General features: G+C 45.7%; 1 protein-coding gene across 1 annotated transcript in view; it reads right to left on the bottom strand.

Moving 5' to 3' along the window:
- The window catches only part of LOC126536476 (uncharacterized), a 32330-nt gene extending 10066 nt beyond the window's left edge, over positions 1–22264 (bottom strand). The window contains exons 1-8 of the mRNA XM_050183452.2: positions 21887–22264; positions 17178–18656; positions 13925–14064; positions 9617–9785; positions 8337–8530; positions 3737–3855; positions 2413–2534; positions 866–1016 (exon numbers count right to left, since the gene is read on the bottom strand). Coding sequence (XP_050039409.1) covers positions 866–1016; positions 2413–2534; positions 3737–3855; positions 8337–8530; positions 9617–9785; positions 13925–14064; positions 17178–18656; positions 21887–21974 — 2462 coding nt within the window. The 5' untranslated portion in view covers positions 21975–22264. The remainder of the gene's footprint in view (positions 1–865; positions 1017–2412; positions 2535–3736; positions 3856–8336; positions 8531–9616; positions 9786–13924; positions 14065–17177; positions 18657–21886) is intronic.
- Between the last annotated feature and the right edge of the window lie 264 nt (positions 22265–22528).

Raw genomic sequence — 22528 nt, 5'->3', positions numbered from 1 at the left:
GACGGGCGTATAACACGATGAAGCAGGAACAACGATGAAAAAAAAAAGAAAGATATGGTTGTCAAAACGCTTTTACATAGGTGCTCACGTACGTGGTAGTTTAACGAAACGTGGACACACCGACGACATTCTCATAAATCACTCATGCCTTCCGTAACTGTAAATTGCATTCCGTATTTTAAGAACGGCTCTCACAGCGCTTCCTTCATTTAGTTCTACGCTGCACGACCCCCTCTAGCCTGCTACCATGCACCTATAAATTGTAGTATCGAGCACAAGGCCGATTTTTAAAGCCTTGCATACTTATGCACCTCTTCATCTATACTGCGAGATGACGCACAAGGACGCGTATGAGCAGTAAATCATGTAAAGTGCGTTTAGAAGAAGGACGAAAATGAGAAAAGTGAAATAAACTTACAATGTATGTTTGAAACAGATATTCTGATAGCTGGCTTCTTTCTTTTAAAAAATTGGGGATTTGCCACATAGCATATGTAGCAAAAAAAATCAATAAAATGGGCATTGCATAAAAGCCTGCAGCAAAGTTTAAGCGAATTTGTAGTCAGTTGTCCAACGGTTATACTCCTCTGGCAAATCCTTTTGATTTACGCGCATAGAAATCGGAATCGCATTTTGAGTAGTTTTAAGCAGCAACTAAAGAGACACCGTAGCGTTTTCTTGATATTTGTCTCTCGATTACTGCTCATTTAGTACTCCCTAATCCTGCGATGGCACATGCGGTACAAGTTACGTTAATCCACAGCAATGCTATTTGGTATTTGGCCCACTGAGCACAGAACATTCGCTGCCACATCATGAAGACACCTAACGTGTAGCTCAATGTCGCAACAGTCAGAACTCTTACGAGGTGTCGCTGTCGCTGTCCAAGTCACCCTTATGAACATCCAGTTGCAAGTTCTTGCGAGGCAGTGGTAGCGGGCAATCTGCCGAATCTGATAGAGGCGGAGGCACGTGATCGAACAAGCCTCCCTTTATCTCGTCCAGGCCAGGACTTACTGCGCCGCGGCATTAAGAAAAGCCATTAGTGGATTGCATCAGTGCATAAGCCAATAGGCTTATTCAGATAATCATGTGGAGAGGTCTGAAGAAATATCCGTCCGTGTACGTCAGTTAATATGATTAGAAACAGCAATGTAAATTATAAGTGCGCGCAATACATACTATATATGAGAGATGCTAAATCTGAAAGGATAAGGATTAGTTAAGAAATGAAGCATCAAAAAACTAAACATAAGATGACGACAGTAGAACTGCGCTAGCGCACGAGCCTAATTATACTTATCGACATGAGAAATGAATAAGGCAAGCGGAAAGTACGCATTAACGTTCTACAGTGCATGCTATATGATGATGAAATATAGTTTGGAGATTTAATTCGTGTGGGTGCTGAGGAGAGACCTGAGTAAAGATAGAAAATTCTCGCTTGTTCATAGCATAGAGCATATGACGCCGTATATTGCGGGATTAGATTACACTTTGGTAAGTTCCCTCTCGAATGAGATGCATGACACACTAGCGTCTTGAGTCTACAAATCACTTTCTATATCAGAGACCAGATTTCCAAAACTTCTCTGCACATTGGCGAGTGATAACTGCTCGACGCCTGACCTGGTTCCATTAGTGAACTCACGGGCACGGGGGATTCCTTGCAAGTGGTATCCCGCCTTGTACACGCACGGAAAACTCAGGTGACCACACCTAATGCCGATTCATAGTGGCGACTGACTAACCAAAGTGCGATCGCTTTATTTTTATGTCTCTCCTCCACTTTCCGACATTGTTCCGTCTCGGGCGCTTGTTCCGTCCATGCCATTCGCAAACCAGTCGATACTAAATAAGCCCTTTCTGTCTTGTTTCTTCTAGTGCGGGTGATTGGCAGAATACGTTGACGCCCATGCAAATGACACTGGCTCCTTCTTTTCACATAAAACGAACGCAGGAGGAAACGATGCATGAATGGAATTCAACTTTGTTAGTTCGCTAATCACATACGCATCAGCGAACCTCATCCCACTCCATAACATTTTTTTTCTTTTTCTTAGTCATGAAATTATTAACATAAATGTTTAAAATAAGTAACTTTTGTTTTCCAGTGTTCAACTTCTACGTTCTTTCGCCTTGTCTTCAAAGGGCCAGTTCTCATTTCTATAAGGCCCGGATATTACTAACCGGCTGCTCAGACACTGGTTTTGTTCTATAAAAATAAGGTCAACAAATGTATTCGGACATATTACGCATAGTGCTTGCGGACGACTTCTCTGTGATGAAACTGTGCGCAATTACTTCTTTTTTTTTTTTTTAGTCACGCCGTCGTTCAGGAAGTGCCATTTGCGGCCTTCTCGGCAATGCGACGAATACTCGCGAATTCAGTGGTCAGGTGTCCCACCGTACCTTCGTCATAATCGGAAGTAACACGCAGCCTGCAGCTTGGAGCCGCTGATGCCCGCACGCCAAGGTCTGGTTCGTAAGCCTTGTTTACAAAGTATTCGCTGAGGTTCTTGGGCCTGGACCGCCTGCGGTGGAAAGAAAAGCTCACACAACCTTGCGTCACGGCCCTACGAATGTTAGGAGCGAGGTTGCGAAACTGCGAAGACTTCGTCGGCGTTATCTAAAAACAGTCTCGTGGCCTTGCTCCTAGCGCGAAAATACTCATGTATTGCTCTGCATGCTGAGACGCACATCTTTTATCCGTAACCTCTAGAGCATGGTTCGGCCACTATCTTGCAGTGAGAGGAAATTTGAATTTCTGAAGCGTGAAAACGGCGCCGCTAACACCACTGGACAAACAAACTGCTAAAAAAAAGTGGGCAAGCCCTTTTGCGCAATGGGGCTACCCACGCATAATCAACACCTCGTTGAATTTTATGCTTTTGCCGTGGACCTCACCAAGGCGTGAACTGTCGTAAAGGGTGGGCCTGGTGTCAAGCCGCGATGCTTGCGACACGTGCTGTGCAGAATTGCTTGGGAGGATCAGTGATGCAAGAAGCATCGGGTCGGCACGCACGGTCTGAACAAGACGATGTTGCGCGACAGCCGTAACAGAGCTACAGGTCGGTGCTGCAGCGAGTAGTGTAGGAAGGTTATCAAGATATGCAGTAACTTTTCGCGAAGCCAACATGACGCAAGTTCATGCAAGCCTAAACAGGACGCATATGTCGGCAGCTCGATCTCCCAATAGGAGAAAAGAAGCTAAAGCTTCTGTCTCCCTTCTTTTACTCGTCTGTTGTGATACCTTCGATTTTGGTAGTGTACCAAAGGCTGTCGAGCTTCTTTTGAACAGCTGAAATTAGCGTACCATTAATACCCCTAGAAACTGCTGTGCTTGGCCGGATGCAGTTATCGACGGCTACCCTGTCTCAGAGCCCATATTTCAGCTTGCAATATTATGTAACCTCACCAGTAAGAAATCTCTAGAAATTGTGAAAAAGCTTTTCGACGGTAATGCTTCTCGGCTGCAGTAAGTTTGAACGCCCTATTTGTTATCCTTAGGCCATGCTAATAACACAGAGAGGGACATCTGTCGAACACAATTCCATAGTTTTTTTTTTCAGCGACTTCGTTGTAATGTTTGGGAAACAAAGCACGATTGTAACGGTACTGCGCTAAGGCACCCAAGAGCTGTGCTTCTTTTGGCAAAGCAAATAATTGCACTAGAGCACCTTGCATACCACGATAGATGACTTTAGCTATCGTATTCTGATGATGTGCTACTTACGTCGTTCGGATGTCTGTTTCCACTGGAGGCGCTGACGGCACATGTATTGGGCTTGTGAACACGTCCTTGTAGGTTTTTTCGCCTAGTGATCCAAACTTTCCGGCAGACTCCTCAAACATCTGTAAGTCAGAAATGCCGACGGCATGCAATGTGACTTGGTCTCGTATAAAAATTACGGTTAAGGTTGTACTTTGAGATGCTTTTGCCCATTATGCGGGTTTAATCCCCGGGCCTTTGCACGCGCATAGGTTTCATTTTTCCCCGAGACGTCCTACCAGTAAATCCTCTTTCGGCTGTGGAATTGGGTGCGCTTATATGCGCTGCCGACTGCTTTCTCCAAGATAGAGTATATTACTATACATCACCCACAGCTTTGTAACACCGCATTCTTTTTCTAAAACACATTTTTCAATATCCACGAAAGGAAACTCCTGTGCTCCTTTGCTAGCTATAAATTTTGGGCTGTTCAAATGAGATCACGGTGGTGAGACCTGAAGAACCCCTATTTCTTGAAAAAAATTATTGAAAGAGATAAGCATGGTGCAACAAATAGGGATTACTGCTACCATGCTCAACCAAGACAGAGGGAAAGCAAGGAAAGGAAAGAAGGTCAGCGAGACGAGCGTCCGCTTTATTACCCTAAACTGAAATAAAGAGGGGAATAAAAAGACGAAAAAAAGGGTGAGAGTGACCAATGCACTAACATTACAGCACGCTCTGAAAGACTGTAGAGAAGGGTACTTCTTATTCATTTCTCAGGTGCGCTTTCACCACCTACTGTAACTCAAACTCAAACGTGTTTTCCATCATCATCATCATCAGCAGCAGTAGTAGCAGCAGCCTATTTTATGTCCCTTGCAGGACGAAGGCCTCTCCCTGCGATCTCCAATTACCCCTATCTTGCGCCAACCGATTCTAACCTGCGCCCGCAAATTTCCCAATTTTATCACCCTGTCTAGTCTTCTGCCGTCCTCGACTACGCTTCCCTCCTCTTGGCGCCCATTCTGTAACCCTAATGGTCCACTGGTTATCTAACCTACGCATTAACTGACCTGCCCGGCTTCATTTTTCTCTCTTAATGGCAATTACAATATCAGCAATACCCGTTTTCTCACTGATCCAAACCACTTTATTCCTGTGTCTTAACGTTATGCGTAGCATTCTTCGTTCCATCGCTCTTTGCACGGTCCTTAATTTGTTCTCAAGCTTTTTGTCAGTCTCCAAGTTGCCCAATATGTCAGCACCGATAAAATGCACTGATTACGCCCCTTCCTTTTCAAATAAAATGGTAAGCTTCAAGTCAGGAGCTGACAATTTCCGCCGTATGCTTTTCAAACCATTTTTATTCTTCTGTGAATTTACTTCTCATGATCAGGGTTCCATGTGAGTAATTGACCTAGGTAAACGTACTCCTTCACTGACTCTAAAGGCTGACTGGCGATCCTGAACTCTTGGTATCTTGCCCGGCTAATCTTCATTATCTTTGTCTTATGCATATTAATCTTCAACCCCACTCGTATACTCTCTCTTTTATGATCCTCAATCATTTGCTGTAACTCGTCTGCAGTGTTGCTGAACAGGACGATGTCACCTGCAAACCAAAGGTTGCTGAGATATTCGCCATTGATCCTCGCTCCTAAGCCTTCCAAGTTTAATAGCTTGAATACTTTTTCCAAGCACGCAGTGAATAGCATTGGAGAGGTTGTGTCTCCTTGTCTGACCCCTTGTTTTATAGGTATCTTCCAACTTTTCTAGTGTATAATTAAGGTAGCTGTGGGATATCTGTAATTATGTTCAAAAATATTAACGTAAGTGGCCTGCACTCCTTGATTATGTAATGCCTCTATGACTGCTGGTATCTCTACTGAATCAAATGCCTTTTCATAATCTGTGAAAGCCATATAGAGAGGCTGATCGTACTCTGTGGATTTCTCGAGTACCCGATTAATGACATGGATGTCATCCACTGTAGGCTATTCCTTCCTGAAGTCAACCTGTTCTCTTGATTGGCTGAAGTCCAGCGTTGCCCTCATTCTACTGTAAATTATCTTGGCGAATATCTTATACAATACGGGGGGGGTAAGCTAATGGGCCTCTAATTTTTCAATTCTTTGACGCCTCACTTTTTGTGGATTAGTATAATGTTTCTATTTTTTCAGTTCTCTTGGACCCTTGAAGTTGATAGACACTTTGTATAGAGAGCCGCCAGTTTTTCAAGCATTATGTCTTCTACGTCTTTGATTAAATCGACTGTTATTCCAGCTTCTCCTGCCGCTTTTCCCCGTTTCATGTCTTGCAAGGCCCTTCTAACCTCATCGCTAGTAATAGAAAGAGTCTCCGCAACCTGCTCATTACATGTTCGAATGGAGGATTCATGGCTGCTCTGGGTACTGCACAGTTCAGTATATAATTCTTCCGCTGCTTTTACTATATCTTCGAGATCGCTGATAATATTACCCTGCTTATCTTTAGGTGCATACATCTTGGCTTGTCCTATGCCAAATTTCCTTCTCACTGATTTCATGCTGCGTCCATTTTTTATGGCTTCCTCAGTCTTGCTCAGGTTATAATTTCGAATATTATTTTTCTCCTTGTTGGTCACTTTTGACAGTTCCGCGAATTCTAGCTTATCTCTTCAGTTAGATACTTTCATTCTTTGTCGTTTCTTTATTATTAGATCCTTTGTTACTTGGGAGAGCTTACCTACTGGTTGCCTTGGTTCTTCACCTCCCACTTCAATCACTGCTTCTTAAACCAGCCTAGTTACGGTTTGATTCATTATCTCTATATCATCTTCATCTCTCTGTTCTAAGGCTGAATTTTTGTTAGCTAGTAGTAGCATGAATCGGTATGCTTTTACTCTTACTGCGTCTAGGTTAGCCTGTTTCTTCCTGACTAATTTTACTCTTTCTCTCTTCAAATTGAGATGAATCCTAAGCCTCGCCAACCTATGATCACTGCAATTTACTCTACCTAACACTTCAGCATCCTTCGCTATGCTGGGATCGGCAGAAGGTATGAAATCTATTTCATTTCTTGTTTCACCATTAGGCGTTTTTCCAGGTACACTTTCTGACGTGTCTTTCACCAAGCCACAACCTCATGGAACGTCCACCTTCCAGAAGCGCTGTTGTTCAAAGAAGATAGGAGCGTTAACGGCACAGCAGTCGAGATAAGCAAGTAGCGCGTCGAGTATTGGTGAGGGGAAGGGGAAGCAGGGAATAGCTGGGGACGGGATCGTCACAGGAATTTCTGCTTTACGAGGTTAAGCAGAAATAGGTTAAGTGCTAGATTACGGTACGGTGACACGGAAGTAGCTCACACAGGCTGTGGCTATTTGTCGCCCCCCTCCCCCAATTCAAAGGCAATATCATTAGGTACCATTATCACTATTATTATCTTCTTCTTTCCTTCTGGCTCTCTTATATTTACTTTTAATGCTAAGCATTAGTTGCCTCATTCTCGGCACTTTGCGGTTGGTAGGCATACGTAGGTAGGTTGGTAGGTTCCTTTCTCGCCTCGCTTTCATAAAAAGAAAATTATGTCTGACCGATGGTGGAATCAAGCCTCTCACATCGAGCACAGCAGCCCGTTTCCCTAACCACACGGCCTCGAGCACTACCTTTTTTTTATTGCAACATTGAACAGCATAAGCACAGCAATATATACATTAATGGGTACCAGTCTCTGGGAACTGGCTTTGCACGATATTTTGCACGCTGTTGTCTAACATATACCTATTTCGTCCCAAAGGCAACCAGCTCTTTGAAACACTCGGAGCGCGCGCCATATGCCGCTTTCTTATTTTCTTTCCCTGTGACTGCTCGCGCCTTGAGTTGCCCTGTTAGACTGCACGATCATCGGGACCGGCTCACTTCCCCTTTTCTTTCCTTGTAATAGTTTACGCTACGTGGAAGCTTTGCGACATTGTACCAACTTGATGACCGCCCAAGTTAATCATGTTTTAAGATTGCTTCGCTGGAGTACAAATGCAATCGTCGCTATAACATACACGTACCACATTACGTAGTCACAGACACGTACGATTGTATGACACATTGTTGCTGATGAAGCCACGATCCGTGTTTCCCTAGCTTACGCTCGTCCAGTACCCACGAAGAACCCGTCAGCGTCACGTCGTACGCTCTCGTCGAACGGCCGACGCAGAAACGCCTTTGCTGCCGTACGATCGTCTTCGATGCGGCCATCATCGTTTTGCTGTCGTCACACACACGTACGCTCCCGACTCCACACGTACAACTGCTAAATTTATGCAAGCACGTTGGTTCACCTGGTAAGTATATACAGGTACCAGCAAAATGCTTCGCATGGCATCGATTCCCACAGTGCGTCGTATACGCAATTTTTTTTATTCCTTTTTGTCCAATTGTTTATTTAAAACAGAATGTAGCCTTCGCGACCATCATTTACGGAACATGCGTCTTTTCTTAATTCTTTAAAGATGCACGGTGTGATGGAACCGCACTAATAACGGCACCGCGGCGGTCTCGGGTTCATAGTCGTACGCTCACAACACGCACCGGTTCGCCACCGACACCCCGACAACCACCACAAACAAGAAAACTGTCCCGCCGCTCACCTTGCGCCTATTCTGCCGGCCGTAAGAGCGAACAGAGCCAGAGTCGCTGAACGGACTGCGGTGCACTTTCGGACGGCAGCACTTGCAGTAGAGCACCAGGAACAGCAAGACGAGGAGGAAGATGGCCGCCAGAACGCCGGCCACTATCCACGCGAGCCGCGAGACGGACTCTGTTTTTGTTGGCTTGACGTAAGCTGGAACGTAATCAGGCACGCACGTGGACGCATCACACATAGTGGCTTGCATACAACGAGAGAACGCATGTCACTACTTAATACGATCAAGACTGGTGCAAACCAACTATGGTACAAGAAAATAAATTGGAACAAAAAATTCCCCGTGCTAGTAAAAACACAGTCTCAGCACAGAAATTTCAGTGGTTTTATTGGTCTTGCTCTGTGTTATTGCACAAGCTAAAGAGAGTGGCTCCTTGTTGAATAGGTGGGCGATTATTACAGACAGCATTGCAAGACACTCGAACCCAGATTATAAATATGCTGTTCATTCGAAAATATTTTGTTGAGGTAGCAATTATACGAACAGCTCGGGCGAATTTTCGCCACCACCATGAGATTCTGTATAGTTATATGTATGTATAAATATGTCATATCTCTATTTCTGCCGAATATGCAAGACAGATGCTATGCTATTCAACCTCCAAAGGTGCTCAAGTCAGGTCTGTGCTCTTGACTGAAGTAATCTTCATAATTTTTTAAGCATCGCATCCCGCTAGCGAAACTCATGAAACATTCCATTCGCAAGGGAGGAGTTTTATCTTAGATCTTCCATATATTAAATGTAACTGTCAGAGGTCACAATTTGAAAACGATGTAATTTCACTTGCGCAGCTCTTCAGCGACAGCGCTGTGGCACCTGTGCGATGCCAATGCAGGCCCTACGTACAGGACGTGTTGAAGCTTTTAAGGATGTCAGAAATTTTGGCGCACCCGCGCGCACCTAAAACACCGTCCGAAGAGTGCAACATCTGGCCGTCGATGTACGTGTTTCGCCCTTCAGGTGAAACTGGCACGTTCTTTAGCACTGTCATGTATGTATGAGAAGGCTCCATCGGGCAGGCAGAGGAGGAGGATAAGTGGCAAAGACAGATTTTTTTTTCTCTTCAGGAAGTCTGCAAGACGTTCAAGATTGCTTTTGTATATGTTACATTAATTAATACTCGTTAGCTGTAAAACAAACAACTAACAGAGAGAAAATGAAATGAGCTTGCTAAGCGTGATCGCTGGCGCCGAGCATAAAGCGAAATTCCGCGCCGCACTCACGCTCAGCCTTGACGACGACGGGGTAGCCGAGCAGCCGCGACATGTCCGTCTCATTGACCCCGGACATGGCCTCCACAGCGGTTTCCGCAGGCACAGGCTTGCCCTCTTGTGACAGCGTGTACACGAGGGACATGAGCTGGTCCTTATAGTCCACCGAGAGGTTGACCACCTGTGAAATGGCGAAACGGCGAGACAAGATCTCTGTTTTGTACAGCGCGCCCCTGACACAAGATGAGGAGTGAGACGGCAGCACTGCTGAACGATATATATATATATATATATATATATATATATATATATATATATATATATATATATATATATATATATATATATATATATATACATATATATATAAATATATATATATATATATATATATATATATATATATATATATATATATATATATATATATATATATATTAAGACACGGCAGCGAAACCTCCCAGTCATATTTACGAACACGTTTTTAGCGTTACTTCGGCAGTAGTAATAAACGCCAACTGCAAAGAAATGTTATTTTGCTAAATTTGTTATAGATATAGATATAATTTATTGACAGGAAAGACAGAGATGTCGACCTGAGCTACTGAGCTCTAGTCTGCCACTCTACACTGGGGAAGAGGTATAAATGAATAGTGTGCGCTACTCACGCTCGTAATTGTATAGTTTTCTTGTTAGCAGCCTTTATACAGCCCTTGTAAAGGGACAATCTGGATGAAGGAAATCCTAGTACGACAACTTGTGTTGCCGCTTTCTTCTACACCCGTTTTCTCTTCAGCTCTGTTCCTAAAGTCATTCAGACTCTCTCCCTGTGATCTTTGTTTTCCCCTTTCCCATTCCCCCGGTGTAGGGTAGCCAACCGGACCTTATTCTGGTTAACCTCCCTGCCTTCTACTTTTCTCTTTCCTCCTTCAGACTAACGCAACCTCAAGCCTCATGACGGCCAAACTCTATGACCAACGTCTGCAATGAGCACATAGAATCAAGGAACTGGAGCAGATCACTGACTGTTGTAGCTGAAGATACGTGAATAGCTAGTGAAACAAAAATGAGAAAAACGCCAATGTTAATGTGATCCTGCTTGTAGCAAGAATTATCCACTGTGAATAAAGGCAAACTTCTTCCTGTGTGTTTTCTTCGTCTTTTTGAGCTGGTGCTTTCATCATAGTGGCTTTGTTAGCACCAATATAGGGGGTATCTTTATGTATTATCTGCCAAGCAGAAGCGTGCTGTATTACGCACAATGTGAAAAATAAAACGAGAATATTTGTTCTGTGCGTATATCTTTGCCATTGAACGAGTGAGTAATGTAAAAAAGCCAAAACTATGCCTTATGCGGTAGTTTTTCATGAGCACTTCCCACAAGCCACGTATACAGATTGGCGCAGCTAGATGTGATGACGCCAACGGGGAAAGGTAATTGAAGGTTCCAATTGCAAGTTCGCACCGATGAAAACTAATCAGAAGGAAGCGACTTAAAAGCATACTATATGCGCTGTTTCGCAAGCGTTTGAACACATTTCTACTGCTGATCTACAGCAGTAGTTGCGGTAGTATCCGGTCGTGCTATAATAGTAAAGATATCCCTTTTATACCATGAAAAGTCCACCTTCGTGTTATATTGATGCACATAAGGCATTCCCTTCCTGCAAAAGTTCTTGTCAGCATAGATCCAAAATCAAGAAAGGGGCCGACAGATGGAGTAGCACAGTGCGGCACAAATGTTGCATAATTAGGCAAAAAGTGCCCCAGAATGGCTAGCCAACGCTTCGATAGTAGGACCAATCTTTGTCAAAGGTGGTGTTGTCTTCCTCGACGGGTTAGATTTAACGGGCTTGTAGGGTGACGTGACGTGCAAGCGTTGTCGGCGGCGACTGTCTGTAAACGACGAGACTTTAAAAAATGTTAGAGCTCTCATTTGGCGTTTCTAGGTGTTGTTGCGAGAAGGACGGAGTTCGAAGAAGAGGGGAAGAGAGTGAAGAAGGGAACAGGTGGCAGGAGAAAAGAAGAGGCAGAAAGAAAGAGAGAGAGAAAGAGGGGGGGGGGGTAGTTGTGGGAGATAAAGAACCTTCAGAGAACTGGACAGAAACCGTAGGCGACGCAGGCGGCGTGCGTTTGTAGTTTTAGAAAAATTAGTGCGGGAGCAAGTAGCGCAGAAGCAACCCAAGGAACATGAGTTGAAAGAATGACCTGAGTGGGCCAGTAGCAACACGCTAAGAAATGTTGAATTTATTAAGGTGGCTACATGGAAGCTGTGGGAAAGGACGGGGCGTGGTGGGAAGGTATATGGGAGTGGGTTGGTCTTGAAAGGGACGTTAAGCTCAGTATAGATAGGCGAAGGCGTCGTCACGGCGGTACGCAGAAGTGGCATGAACCTGTAGGCTGGAGGCGCCGGAAAAAGATATACTGACCTTTGGGACGTGTCGTTGGCGGTTTAAAAACAAAAAACGAAACAAATGTGCAAAAGAAGTAAAGGAAAGAAAGGTAAACGGTAAAAGGTTTGTTTGTTTGATATATGCGTACTAGCGTGGAAAGAAAATCTCAAATTTAGTGGTAGGAGAGGGGCAAGGAAGAGCTCGAAAATGACGATTAGGTGAGCTTAAGAATAGAGCTTAGCTGGTGGCATAACGTGTTCTTGTGCCTTTGTTGATGATATGAAAAGTTTTTCATTGACAATTTTTATCTAATTATAATATTTGAGGAGTCGATCAGCTAATTAAGTCTAATTGTGTAATTAGACGAAATGCAAAAAATAATCTGATTATCTTCAAGTGACGGTAAACAACATTACCTTGGTTCTGTCCAGCTACGTGGCATTTGCATAATTTATTTTTATTTTTTGCGGCTCAAGTTACGTGGGGCACCCGGTATATATCCTTGCTCCATTTAATATTTTGTATGAGTTTGTTGTAGTCTCAACTACGTATTGTTTGCTACCAGTGGCATAGTCTAGACAGTAGATTATATATTGCTTGACGTGCAGATGAAACCCGAAGTTACCTTGTGGAGGTATTCTGACGCACTAATTTTACTCTAGTAGGAGATTGTACGTGCTTGCATATAGAGCACCTGGGACGGCCACAGGGACTGGTTTTTGGCGTCGTATTTGTCCTTAATTTGAAGTTTACAAGAATGTCCTTGAAATTAGTATAGCGTCTGTAGGCTATTGGGCGGGTCAGGGGAGATTTTAAGTTTCTGGTTGCTGATGATCGAGAATGGGGTAGTACTTATTGAGGATGTTGTTCAGGTTTGGGAGTGCGTTTGAGAATTTAGCAGTAAGAATAGGTGTTACTGATCTTGCTGATCTTGCGATCTCAGGGCAGAGTTCGGGGCCCTCGATCGGCTTACTCAAGTTTGGTTGCATTGGTGTAGGTTTTCTGAAGGGCGGTGTTCCGGTGGTTCGTGTTTTATAAAGTTTCTTTAAGGTGGTATACTCTGTCAACGTAATCTTAGTTATCAACGCAAATACGAAGTAGTCGTGTGGCCCGACCTTTTGCCTTTTCTTTTCTTCTTATTCTTGTGTTAATTTTCTTTAAGCTGCCACCAACACTTCCGAAATGTCAGCATATCTTTTTCAGCGCCTCCACAACACAAGATCAGGCCACTTTTATATACCGCCTCGACGATGCCTACGCCGATCTACTAAGGTTAACGTCCCTTTAAATATCAACTCACTCCCATACACCGCGCCTGCTTCCCACCACTCCCCGTTCTTTCCCACAGCCTCCATGTCGCGACCTCAATACCTTCAAAATTTCTAGGCGCGCTGCAACTGGGCTACTCAAGTCATTCTCTCAACTCATGTCCCTTGGCTTGCTCCCGCGCTGGTTACTCCCGCGCTCATTTTACTAAAGTCACAAACGCATGCCACCTACGACACCTACGGTTTCTGTCCAGTTCTCTGACGGCTTCCCATCCTTTATATCCCGCAATAATCTCTCTCTCTCTCTCTCTGTCTCTCTCTACTTCTCTCTCTGTCCTTCTTTTTCTCCTGCCGCCTCTGCCCTTCTCCACTCTCTTCCCCCCGTCTTCGAACCCTGTCCTTCCCCCAACTGTGCCTAGAAACACCAAATGAGAGGGCTAATGTTCTTTTTAGTCTCGTCCTTTACAGGGAGCCGCTGCCGACAACGACCGCAGATGAGGTCACCCTACAAACCCACTAAAACTAACCCGCAGAAGAAGGCAAGGCGACCTTTGACAAAGATAGGTCCACCTAACGAAGCCTTCGCCAGCTTTTCTGAGCCACGTCATCCCTGTTCAGATAACTTCTATGCCACAGTTTTCAGCAAGGATGACACTGACCTGGACAACCATTGATCTGCCTACGTAGCGTCTCCCTCGCCGTGATGCATGTAGTTGGGCGAAAGCTTTTTCGTACACAAATGCCAGGTTCTTCGCAAGCTTCTCTGTGTTTGAATGGTTGTAGCGCTCTATGCGCATCACTGCAAGTAAACGGCACGGCATAAAAAAACATAGACCAGTCCTGCGTAGTCAAGCAAACAATACATTCGCCGAAACAATTCGAGGATAAAGTAAGCAACAAACTCACAACGAATTCAAAGCGCCACATTCCCGCCGTGACCACCAAAACGCATCGAGAATGCGGCGTGTTTGGCATTACATTTTGGCAAAGTCGCAATTTTTTTTATTCAAGGTGGCTCCCATCCCTAGGCACATGAATCCTGGCCGTAACCAGGGCAGGCGCTGAGCCAGGGCGGAAGCCATAGCCAGTACCTACCAGGACAGAAAGAACTCCCTCTACGCAGATGCTGCTACATACATTAACGGCAGGGACGCAGTAGTGACTATGATCGACTCCCTACTAAAGGAGAAGGTCAGCGCATCGCTGAAGGACTGCACCGTATCTGACGCCGTGGAGGACGCCGTCGCTCTAGCGGTTGCCGAGGGCAGCAGATCCGGACGCTCGCTAGTATTTATCAAGGATTCTCAGGACGTCTGCCGGGGATTCATCAATGGTTGGGTAGGCAGGAAAGCAGCGGGCATCTTAAAGGCCAGTAGCGAAAGCAAAGAAAAACACCAGAAAATTTGGGCCCAGGGGCATGAGGGCATTGCTGGGAAACTCCAGGCCGGTCTCATAGCTCGAGGATTCGCCAGCCGAGAGAGATCAGGGGTCAGGGGTTCAGAAGCGGTGAACCGTACCTACGGGGATATTATGGAGCACTTCCGGGGAACCAGTAGGTGACAGTCCCTGTCCCACAAGAAATTAGGCAGGCAGCAGTCAGTGTCCTGGCGGCAGCTACAAACACACTCATATCCATGTCTGCTTATTTAGAAAAAGATACATACAGCCGCATACAGAGACGTTTGTCCCTGGCATGGTGAGAAGCCCACAGTATACCAGGCAACGTGGGAATGCCAGGATATAAAGGCAATACCCATGATACAAAACGCCACGCCGGAGCATTGCCAGGCTGCGCTGTCCAGCTGGTAACCGGACTGCCAGATTTGGCTGAGTGGACGCACCAGAAAGGCAGCTAAGGCCACGGGAGTTCTGGACTGATGGCCCATCCACAGGCGCTCTGCAGAACCCCACCTCTGGAGCAAATAAAGTTTTCTCTCTCTCTCTCTCTCCTGATGTCTGCAATGCTCCAAGTCGACTCTGCATGCGGTTCTAGAGATGGCTTTTATTCGACCATCACCAAATCTTTCAAGAAAGACTTCAGAGAAATTGTTCTTCTTTGGAATTTGTTTTAGACCGCTGGCACAACACATGCATATGGTTCAGACATACCTTGTGAAAGCGTGGCTCTTTAGCCCAGTGGGCGAAACACTCGGCTTCTCAGCACGGGGTTGTAGGTCCGATACTCGATCGCCACCACGAACGTTTTTCCTTTCGAACTTATTTTGTTTATAACATTAATTTCTTTATAGCGATTCGTCTTACGTGACGGACTGACGGGTTGTCTCGTTGGGTCGGCATTGAAATGCTTACACATTTAAAATTTCATGGAACATATAGTGCAATTCGGCCTGCATCGGTGGACTATCTGAAGAGGACATTACATCTACGACAAGGCCAAATGTCCACATATGCAGCCAAAATGTTTGTACTTAACGTTGTAATGATGTACTTTAGGGCACGTGTCACAATCGCGAGACAGGCTGAGAAGAAGTGAAGTCATACCTTTTTTTAGCATAAATCCTCAAACTACCATCCCTTTCGAGTAGTCTGTCCTTAAAATTTGCTAAAACCTTCTTTGGGGTTTCACTTAAGATCGTCCCGAATTTCTTGAGAGACGGCTTTGGGTAACTGCTAATTGGAACGCCAATCTATTTTGTAGCACATTTTAACGACAGATATTTTGAAAGCAATGCTAGATTTAGTATTTCTGCTAAGCAATCATAACTTTACTACTGCACAGCGTCACTTTAGAAATTGCCGCATGTGCCCTGACTTTAACATTTGAACAGGCAATTTATTTCTTTTAATTGCCTCCCTAGATATTGCAGTTTTGGTATGCAAGTAAGATCCGCCTCTTCAGAAAATCCATTTTAAAATGTGGAAAAGAGCTGCCTGCTCGGCGCGATCATTTGTTTGTATCTGTTCAGACTAAAAACAAGCAGGTGGCATGTCATTGTATCTGGGATTAATTCATAACGAAAGGTGTGCCAAGCCATCACATTCTTGAAAGGATGCAAATTCATAATCTGTCTTTTTTCAGCAAGGACGCTCACAGGGCTCCTTGTAGGGTTTTACTGCCAGAAAAGCTCGTTTCTTTAAAAACTTATTCATGAGAAGTCCCCTTACAGTGCGAGCAGACAGTGCCAAGCGCTTATTACAATGCAGTCTCGCTGATATGATTGTGCATAATACGTTTGTCGGATAGCACGTTCTTTTTTTCTTTCCCGGCCAACGTCCCATAGGAGCAATGTATTTTCATACGGTTATTGCGATCGCGTTGTCACCTGAAATTGGATAATAATAATGCAGGAATGGGGCTTTTAGTGATATTTATAAAGCTCATAGCTTCATATTCCAGTGTTCTGGCTTAATTAGTATTTTAACGACTCACGAACAACATGTTAAGCCCCAGGCACACAGGAAAACCGCACGCGGCGTGCCGCCGCCGGTAAAACGAAGCTGAGGCAGCGCGGGCACACGGACTGGCGGTGCGCCGCTGTTCAGTTGAGTGAGGGAACGGAAGCTTTCTTTTTCAGCTTCCAGAACAACTACATTACGGACATTGAAAAGAGGAGCGTTCAGGGCGAACTGACGAGCTATTTCAACGTTGCTAAATAGACGTGTGTTGACTGCGATTCGTGTGGCATCGAGAGATGCTACTCCGCACAACTTGTGATACGAAGCAGTATCACTCGACTCCCCACTAACTTTTGCCAATGCGTTTGTCACCAATTACGCATATTTTCATACTTTTTGGAGCTTGCTTTGGTTATTACCATTTTTGGATGACGTTTCATTTTCCGGTTCCCGTGAAGATCGTACCAACGAGACTCCACGTACTTTCTTAAGTATGCGGCTTCACAAGCCCAAATGAACATAAAGTATATAATACAGCTTGTAGCGTTCACGTACCTGTTTTTATCCAATACTTCATCTGATCATTCAGCGCTTCCTGCGACGGCTCCGAGCCGTTGTCGAGATGGCCGAATGAGTTAAACACCGAGGTTGGACTGACGACAGTATCTTGAGGGCTGCGACTCCAATCCGGCAGAGTCGTTGACGGCGGCACAAACCATCTGGACATTGATGTCAGGAACCAATCCGTCTTTCTCGTCGCGGGAGGACTCGTAGTGAACCACAGCAGCGTCGGCCTGTTGGATTCTGCGCTACTGTGCCAACTCCCCAAGGGCGCCTTCTCGCGGCCCTTCTCTGAAGTCCACAGAGCAGATGGGCCGGACAAGTACGACGCCTCCGTCTTTCCTGTTGGTAGCATTTCCGTTGTGGCAGCACTGAAGTAGTGTGATCCCGTCCCAATATCAAAAGTATTTCCAATCGGCAGTAATTCAGTGGTGAAAGGTAATAATGTTTCTGGTCTTATTAATGAGGACGTTGTCAAGCTTGACGAATATAATGGACTCGTCGATGTTGGCACAGTGTTCAGCTGCGGTGAGTGCCTGGAAGACTCGATGGCCGAAAGAGTAGTCGCATCGGCATTATTCACAGAACTTACGCCGTGCCGAGACAGATGAATCGCGGTATAATTTTGCGCAGATGCATTTTTCTGATTATCAGTGGAAATAGAAATCTCAGTGGTTGATGGAAACGAGTTTTGCTGGAACAAAGACTTGGTGCTGAGCATAAGTTCGGATTCGTTTCCTGAATACGAACTACTGGTTACGCTCGCATCTTTAATGTCTACTAATAAGCCACTTTCTATCTCTGCCAGCGACTCGTCTAGGACAGGGCTAGAGCTGGAAGAAAGCAAAGGTGCCAGTGGGCTGGGTGACAGGGACGTCAAAGTGCGAGGTGTTGGTGCGATTGCACTTGTGCTATCTACAGGAAACGACGATGTTATCAACACAGCCCCCTCAGAGGAGCCTTCTTCTGAGAAAACTGAAAATGGAGATGTCAGCGTTTGAGGCCCCGACGAAAAAAACATCTCCATGGAGTCGCTATGAAACGATGGTGTCATATATTCAGGCTCCGCCATAACATCGCCATTTGTCGCCTCAGGTAAAGCCACAGAAGGTCCCGGGTATTCTACCGAAGTTCTGGACAGACCCCAGCTGTCAATAAAGCCCGAATCTGAAGATGCCAGAGAAGTTTCTGTGCCATCACTAAGATCTCCGTAATCTATTGCCGTTGTAGTTGCCAATAGAGGAGGCAGTTCTCCGGGATCTATGGTAACAGTAGGTGGAACAGATGTGAAGTCACTATTCTGGCTGTTGTAGCTATTTTCTCCGTCTCCAGAACCATCCAAAAAGGCTTGGGCCAAGCGTTCCGAATCAGTGGTCCACGTGTGAACTGTATCTTCTGCCGTGAGCCTTGAACTGATGGGATTTCTTCGAAGCCACGGCCCTTCGTCCAGTCCTTCATCTTTCCTCACTGCATCTGGAACAGCAGTAGCAAGGCCAGAGAAAACAATGCAAGAGCGGAATGGTGGACATTTGAGATGCCACAAGGGCTAAAAAAATACAGGACTGCCTGTTTTAGAACCTTGAAGAACTACCATAGGAAAGGTAACAGCCAAGTTGACAAAATAGTACTGTTGCTGCCTTGACATAATTATTGAGCGCTCACAACAAGCACATTACTAAAGAAAACAGGGTAAACAAGGGAGAAGCGCTTCTCCCGTGTGTCCCCCTCGCCCCCCCCCTTTGTTTAGTGACGGGTTTTGCTGTTAGCATTCACCAATTATGTCAAGTATGCCTTCAGCAAGTAATCTTAAATGATGCTGTCTTGTTCATCTACGTGTCTGATGGTGTCTGATGTCTGATGGTGTCTGACCGCGTAGGCCCTTCGCTCACATGCGCATGGTACCAGTCAGTCGGAGGCTGCGTAATATAGGCCGCAAAATATGTTAGCTTCCTCCAGGTTCATTCTGGTCGGAAGACTTTTGAGGGGCAGGTGGACGTCGTTTTCGACACTCCAAACTTCCACACTATCAACGCAGTCCAATTAAGAATTAGTAGTTATGTATTACTGAGAATTTTCGCGTGATCTTCTTGAAGCCAGTAGCGTTGGTGGACCACATTCTTTCGGGTGACGACATTGCGGATGCGAGAGCAAACGGGTGTTCGCTGCTTTTGACACGAGATTGTAAATACCATGTTGCATGCAGTGCAAAAATATTTGGCTCACATGTTCACAAGAGCCTCGTTAACAGATTGCAATACCTTTTCACTTCGTTCAAAAAGTTTTTCAGGGTTCCTTTAACCTCAAGTGCTTGTTGTACTTTACCGCACCGGCAAAAAGGCTAAGGGCAAGAATGGTTATGCAGAACGATGTTACTATTTCTGCACGACATGCTTACATTAGCTATGACTCTTGGTTAGATCTTCCAGATTGCCATGTGTATGGACAACAAAAACAAAGTCCATTGTTATAAAATTTAAAGCAGCTGCCCTACCGTTTCTGGTGGCTGCTTAACTCACCCTACTATCTCATAGTCATGACTCATCGGCAGTGAATCTAAGCTAATCCCAAGAACCCACTGGAGGGTTGAACCTATCCAACTCTTTTTTTCGTTCCATGGACATGCGTTTCCTCTCCCATGCGGCCTAAAAGCTGCCCCAATTAAATCTTCTAAGCCGCCAGTAGCTCGGCGTATCGTTCACGAAAGCCAGTTGCTGCTTCATATCTCCAACAGCGGACAGCCCTGCATGCTACGTCTGTAGCGCAGCGGAGACAACTACCCACATTCTTCAGTGGATTCAGTATACGAAGAAAAGTTCCGTCGTCTATACTAGACAGGGTCAACAACCCTGCGCTCCTGGAGCACAGAGTGCTTAATCGCTGGTTCCAACCTAAATTTTCACGCATTGTTTTGATAGCGTTGCGATAGAGTGCTGGTATTGGCATAGCGGACAGATTTTAAACGACTTGTGCGCGATTTGAGCGCGATTGCTGACTGAGCGTATTTCTGTACTTCTTTTTATACGTGTTTTCATTTACCTAGCGTTCGGGCCTACCCGCTTGCTTCCACAATCGATGCTTTCATTCTTATGAAAGGCTTCCGTATGAAGGACCTCAGCTGTGCTACGAAAATAATTGTCGCCTCGAGTAGTTGGATCGCCAGGGAGTCAATGGGCGCAACGTCGCGTTGTGCGCCTCTGACAGGCATCGCTATCGGAAGAGCGAGAGCGAAAGCGGAAGTGAGCAGCGCGCCATGATTGCGTGCTCGGGGGTCATTCACGCGATGACCGAGCGGACATGTCATGCGCGCTGCGCGCTACTTGTCCGGGTGCACCTAGCTTTTCCTTCACCGGCAGCGTTCGCCTTTCACTTCCTTTGTCTCTCTCACTTTCTGTTTGCTTTGAAGCTGCCAATTCAGCTGCGCGATGAAACGACACACTCCTCGTTTCGAACCGCTACAAAGTTGTTCGAGATCTGCGCCTTAGTCTCCCCTCGCTCCTTTGCAGAGGCAAGAGCAGGCGGTTAAAGTACGGGGTGTCATCGTTTGCGGCTCAGAAATGTTTGTGCGCACTGTACTGTTCGCGTACAGAGAGGCACGTGGCGAGGAATGCACTCTTAAATGTCTTATTTGATGCCGATACGGACACTGGACACACATTTCAGTCACAGAAGATTCCAGCAAGGCATTTGCAAGATTAGAACCACCTGCATATCGAAATTCCCGGCAACGGCAATGGCTACGATGAGCGAGTGTGCCGAATAATCGCATCATATAATTGATTGGGTTTTACGTCCCAAAGATAAGCATTGGGCTATGAAGGACGTCATATCCGAGGACGGCGGATAAATTTGGACCCTCTATTGTTCCTTAGCAAGAAGCTAAATCTGCGTGCACGAGTCCCTGATTTTTTTCCCTGCTTAGTGGGAATGCAAAAACAATATAATACATATTGTCTCTACTGCACAGAGTACGAAAGGCCTAAAAGCAACGGCACTTCGGAATACTCTGCATGTTTTGGAAGCCACACAGATTACTTAAATCTGTTAACTAAGAGGTGTGAATTTTAGTTAGAACAGTTGCTAAGCACGAATCTGGCTGCGACTCTTGTTATCGCATGCACAACAAGACGGACGCTAGAATGTTAGGCGCGAGGCATCTGTGGCGTCCGATAAGGTTGTATGCAAACAAATCCACATATAGCAACGTGCTTTTACAAAACAGTCGCCGAAATTGTTTGAAGGAATCAAGACTGATTACCATGCCATGCATGAGTTGCAAAAATGAATACAATATTGCTTATGGTGTAAATCGTGCAACACGATGTCCCTCTCTCTTGCGACTGCCTAATAACCACCACAGGTGCTATTGCCGGTTTTGACGTAACTTGTGGTACCCGTACTCAAGGCACCGCAACTCCTCAGCTAGCGGACGTTGATGATAAAACAATTATAAAGATTTTACTTAAGCGTCGGTTCCAGGTTGCGCACTGGTGAGGCTAGACGCAGCAGATAGAAGCCCGAAAGTGAAGTGACCTATATGTGAAAGCGGCTGCACACACACAAACACAAAAAAAAATTAATGACAAAGTGCCGGAATATCCTTCCACACTGCCAAATGGATCAGAACACCGATCAGCAACATTCTGTGCATCGCACGGAATTTACATGCGAAAGGCAACCGTCTATGCAGACGCTTCCCAACGTACCTGCAATGTTGAATGCTCCGAACAGCAACACCGACACCACCAACGTTACGGTAGCCCCGCAAAGGGTCGGACGCCGCGTGGCGTCCATATCGGACGCAGTGGGATCAGCGGTGAAGACCAGGCAGGGCCGCACTTTCGGGTCGTGGCCGGTGACAGCGGAGGCCGCCAAGCTGAAGAGTGCGCTGCGCGGGGGGGCACCCGATTGTGCTGAGCGCTACGCACCCGGACGTTCATTGCGGCTCTGAATGCGCTTCCCGGGAAAAAACCGCAAAGCCCGCCGCACCGTCAAAGGCACGGAGCTGGCCAGCGGTCACCCGTGGTTGTCCGCTGCTGTCGCACTGCTGCTCGCCGCCGACGTCTCCTCCCACTGCCACCGAGTGCGCGATGTCGCCGGCCCCTGAGCTGTGTTTGTATACAGTTAGCAAAACTCGTGCGCCAACTCCACCAGTTGTCAGCCGCGTTCACTTTATAAGTAGCAGTGCTGCTGCTGAGCTGTACAGGCTCTTCTTGGTATGCGCAACGCATCATCGCTGCTTAATGAGAAGGAAATTGACCCCCATAATGATATGATGCATGGCGCGTTATGAGCTCGCCTGGCGAAAGTATTTAAAAAAACCTTATCGGCAAATAGGTACTGAGGAC

Source organism: Dermacentor andersoni, chromosome 4 (assembly GCF_023375885.2).
Source record: "Dermacentor andersoni chromosome 4, qqDerAnde1_hic_scaffold, whole genome shotgun sequence".
NCBI lineage: Eukaryota > Metazoa > Arthropoda > Arachnida > Ixodida > Ixodidae > Dermacentor > Dermacentor andersoni.
This window is presented reverse-complemented; position numbering and strand designations above follow the sequence as displayed.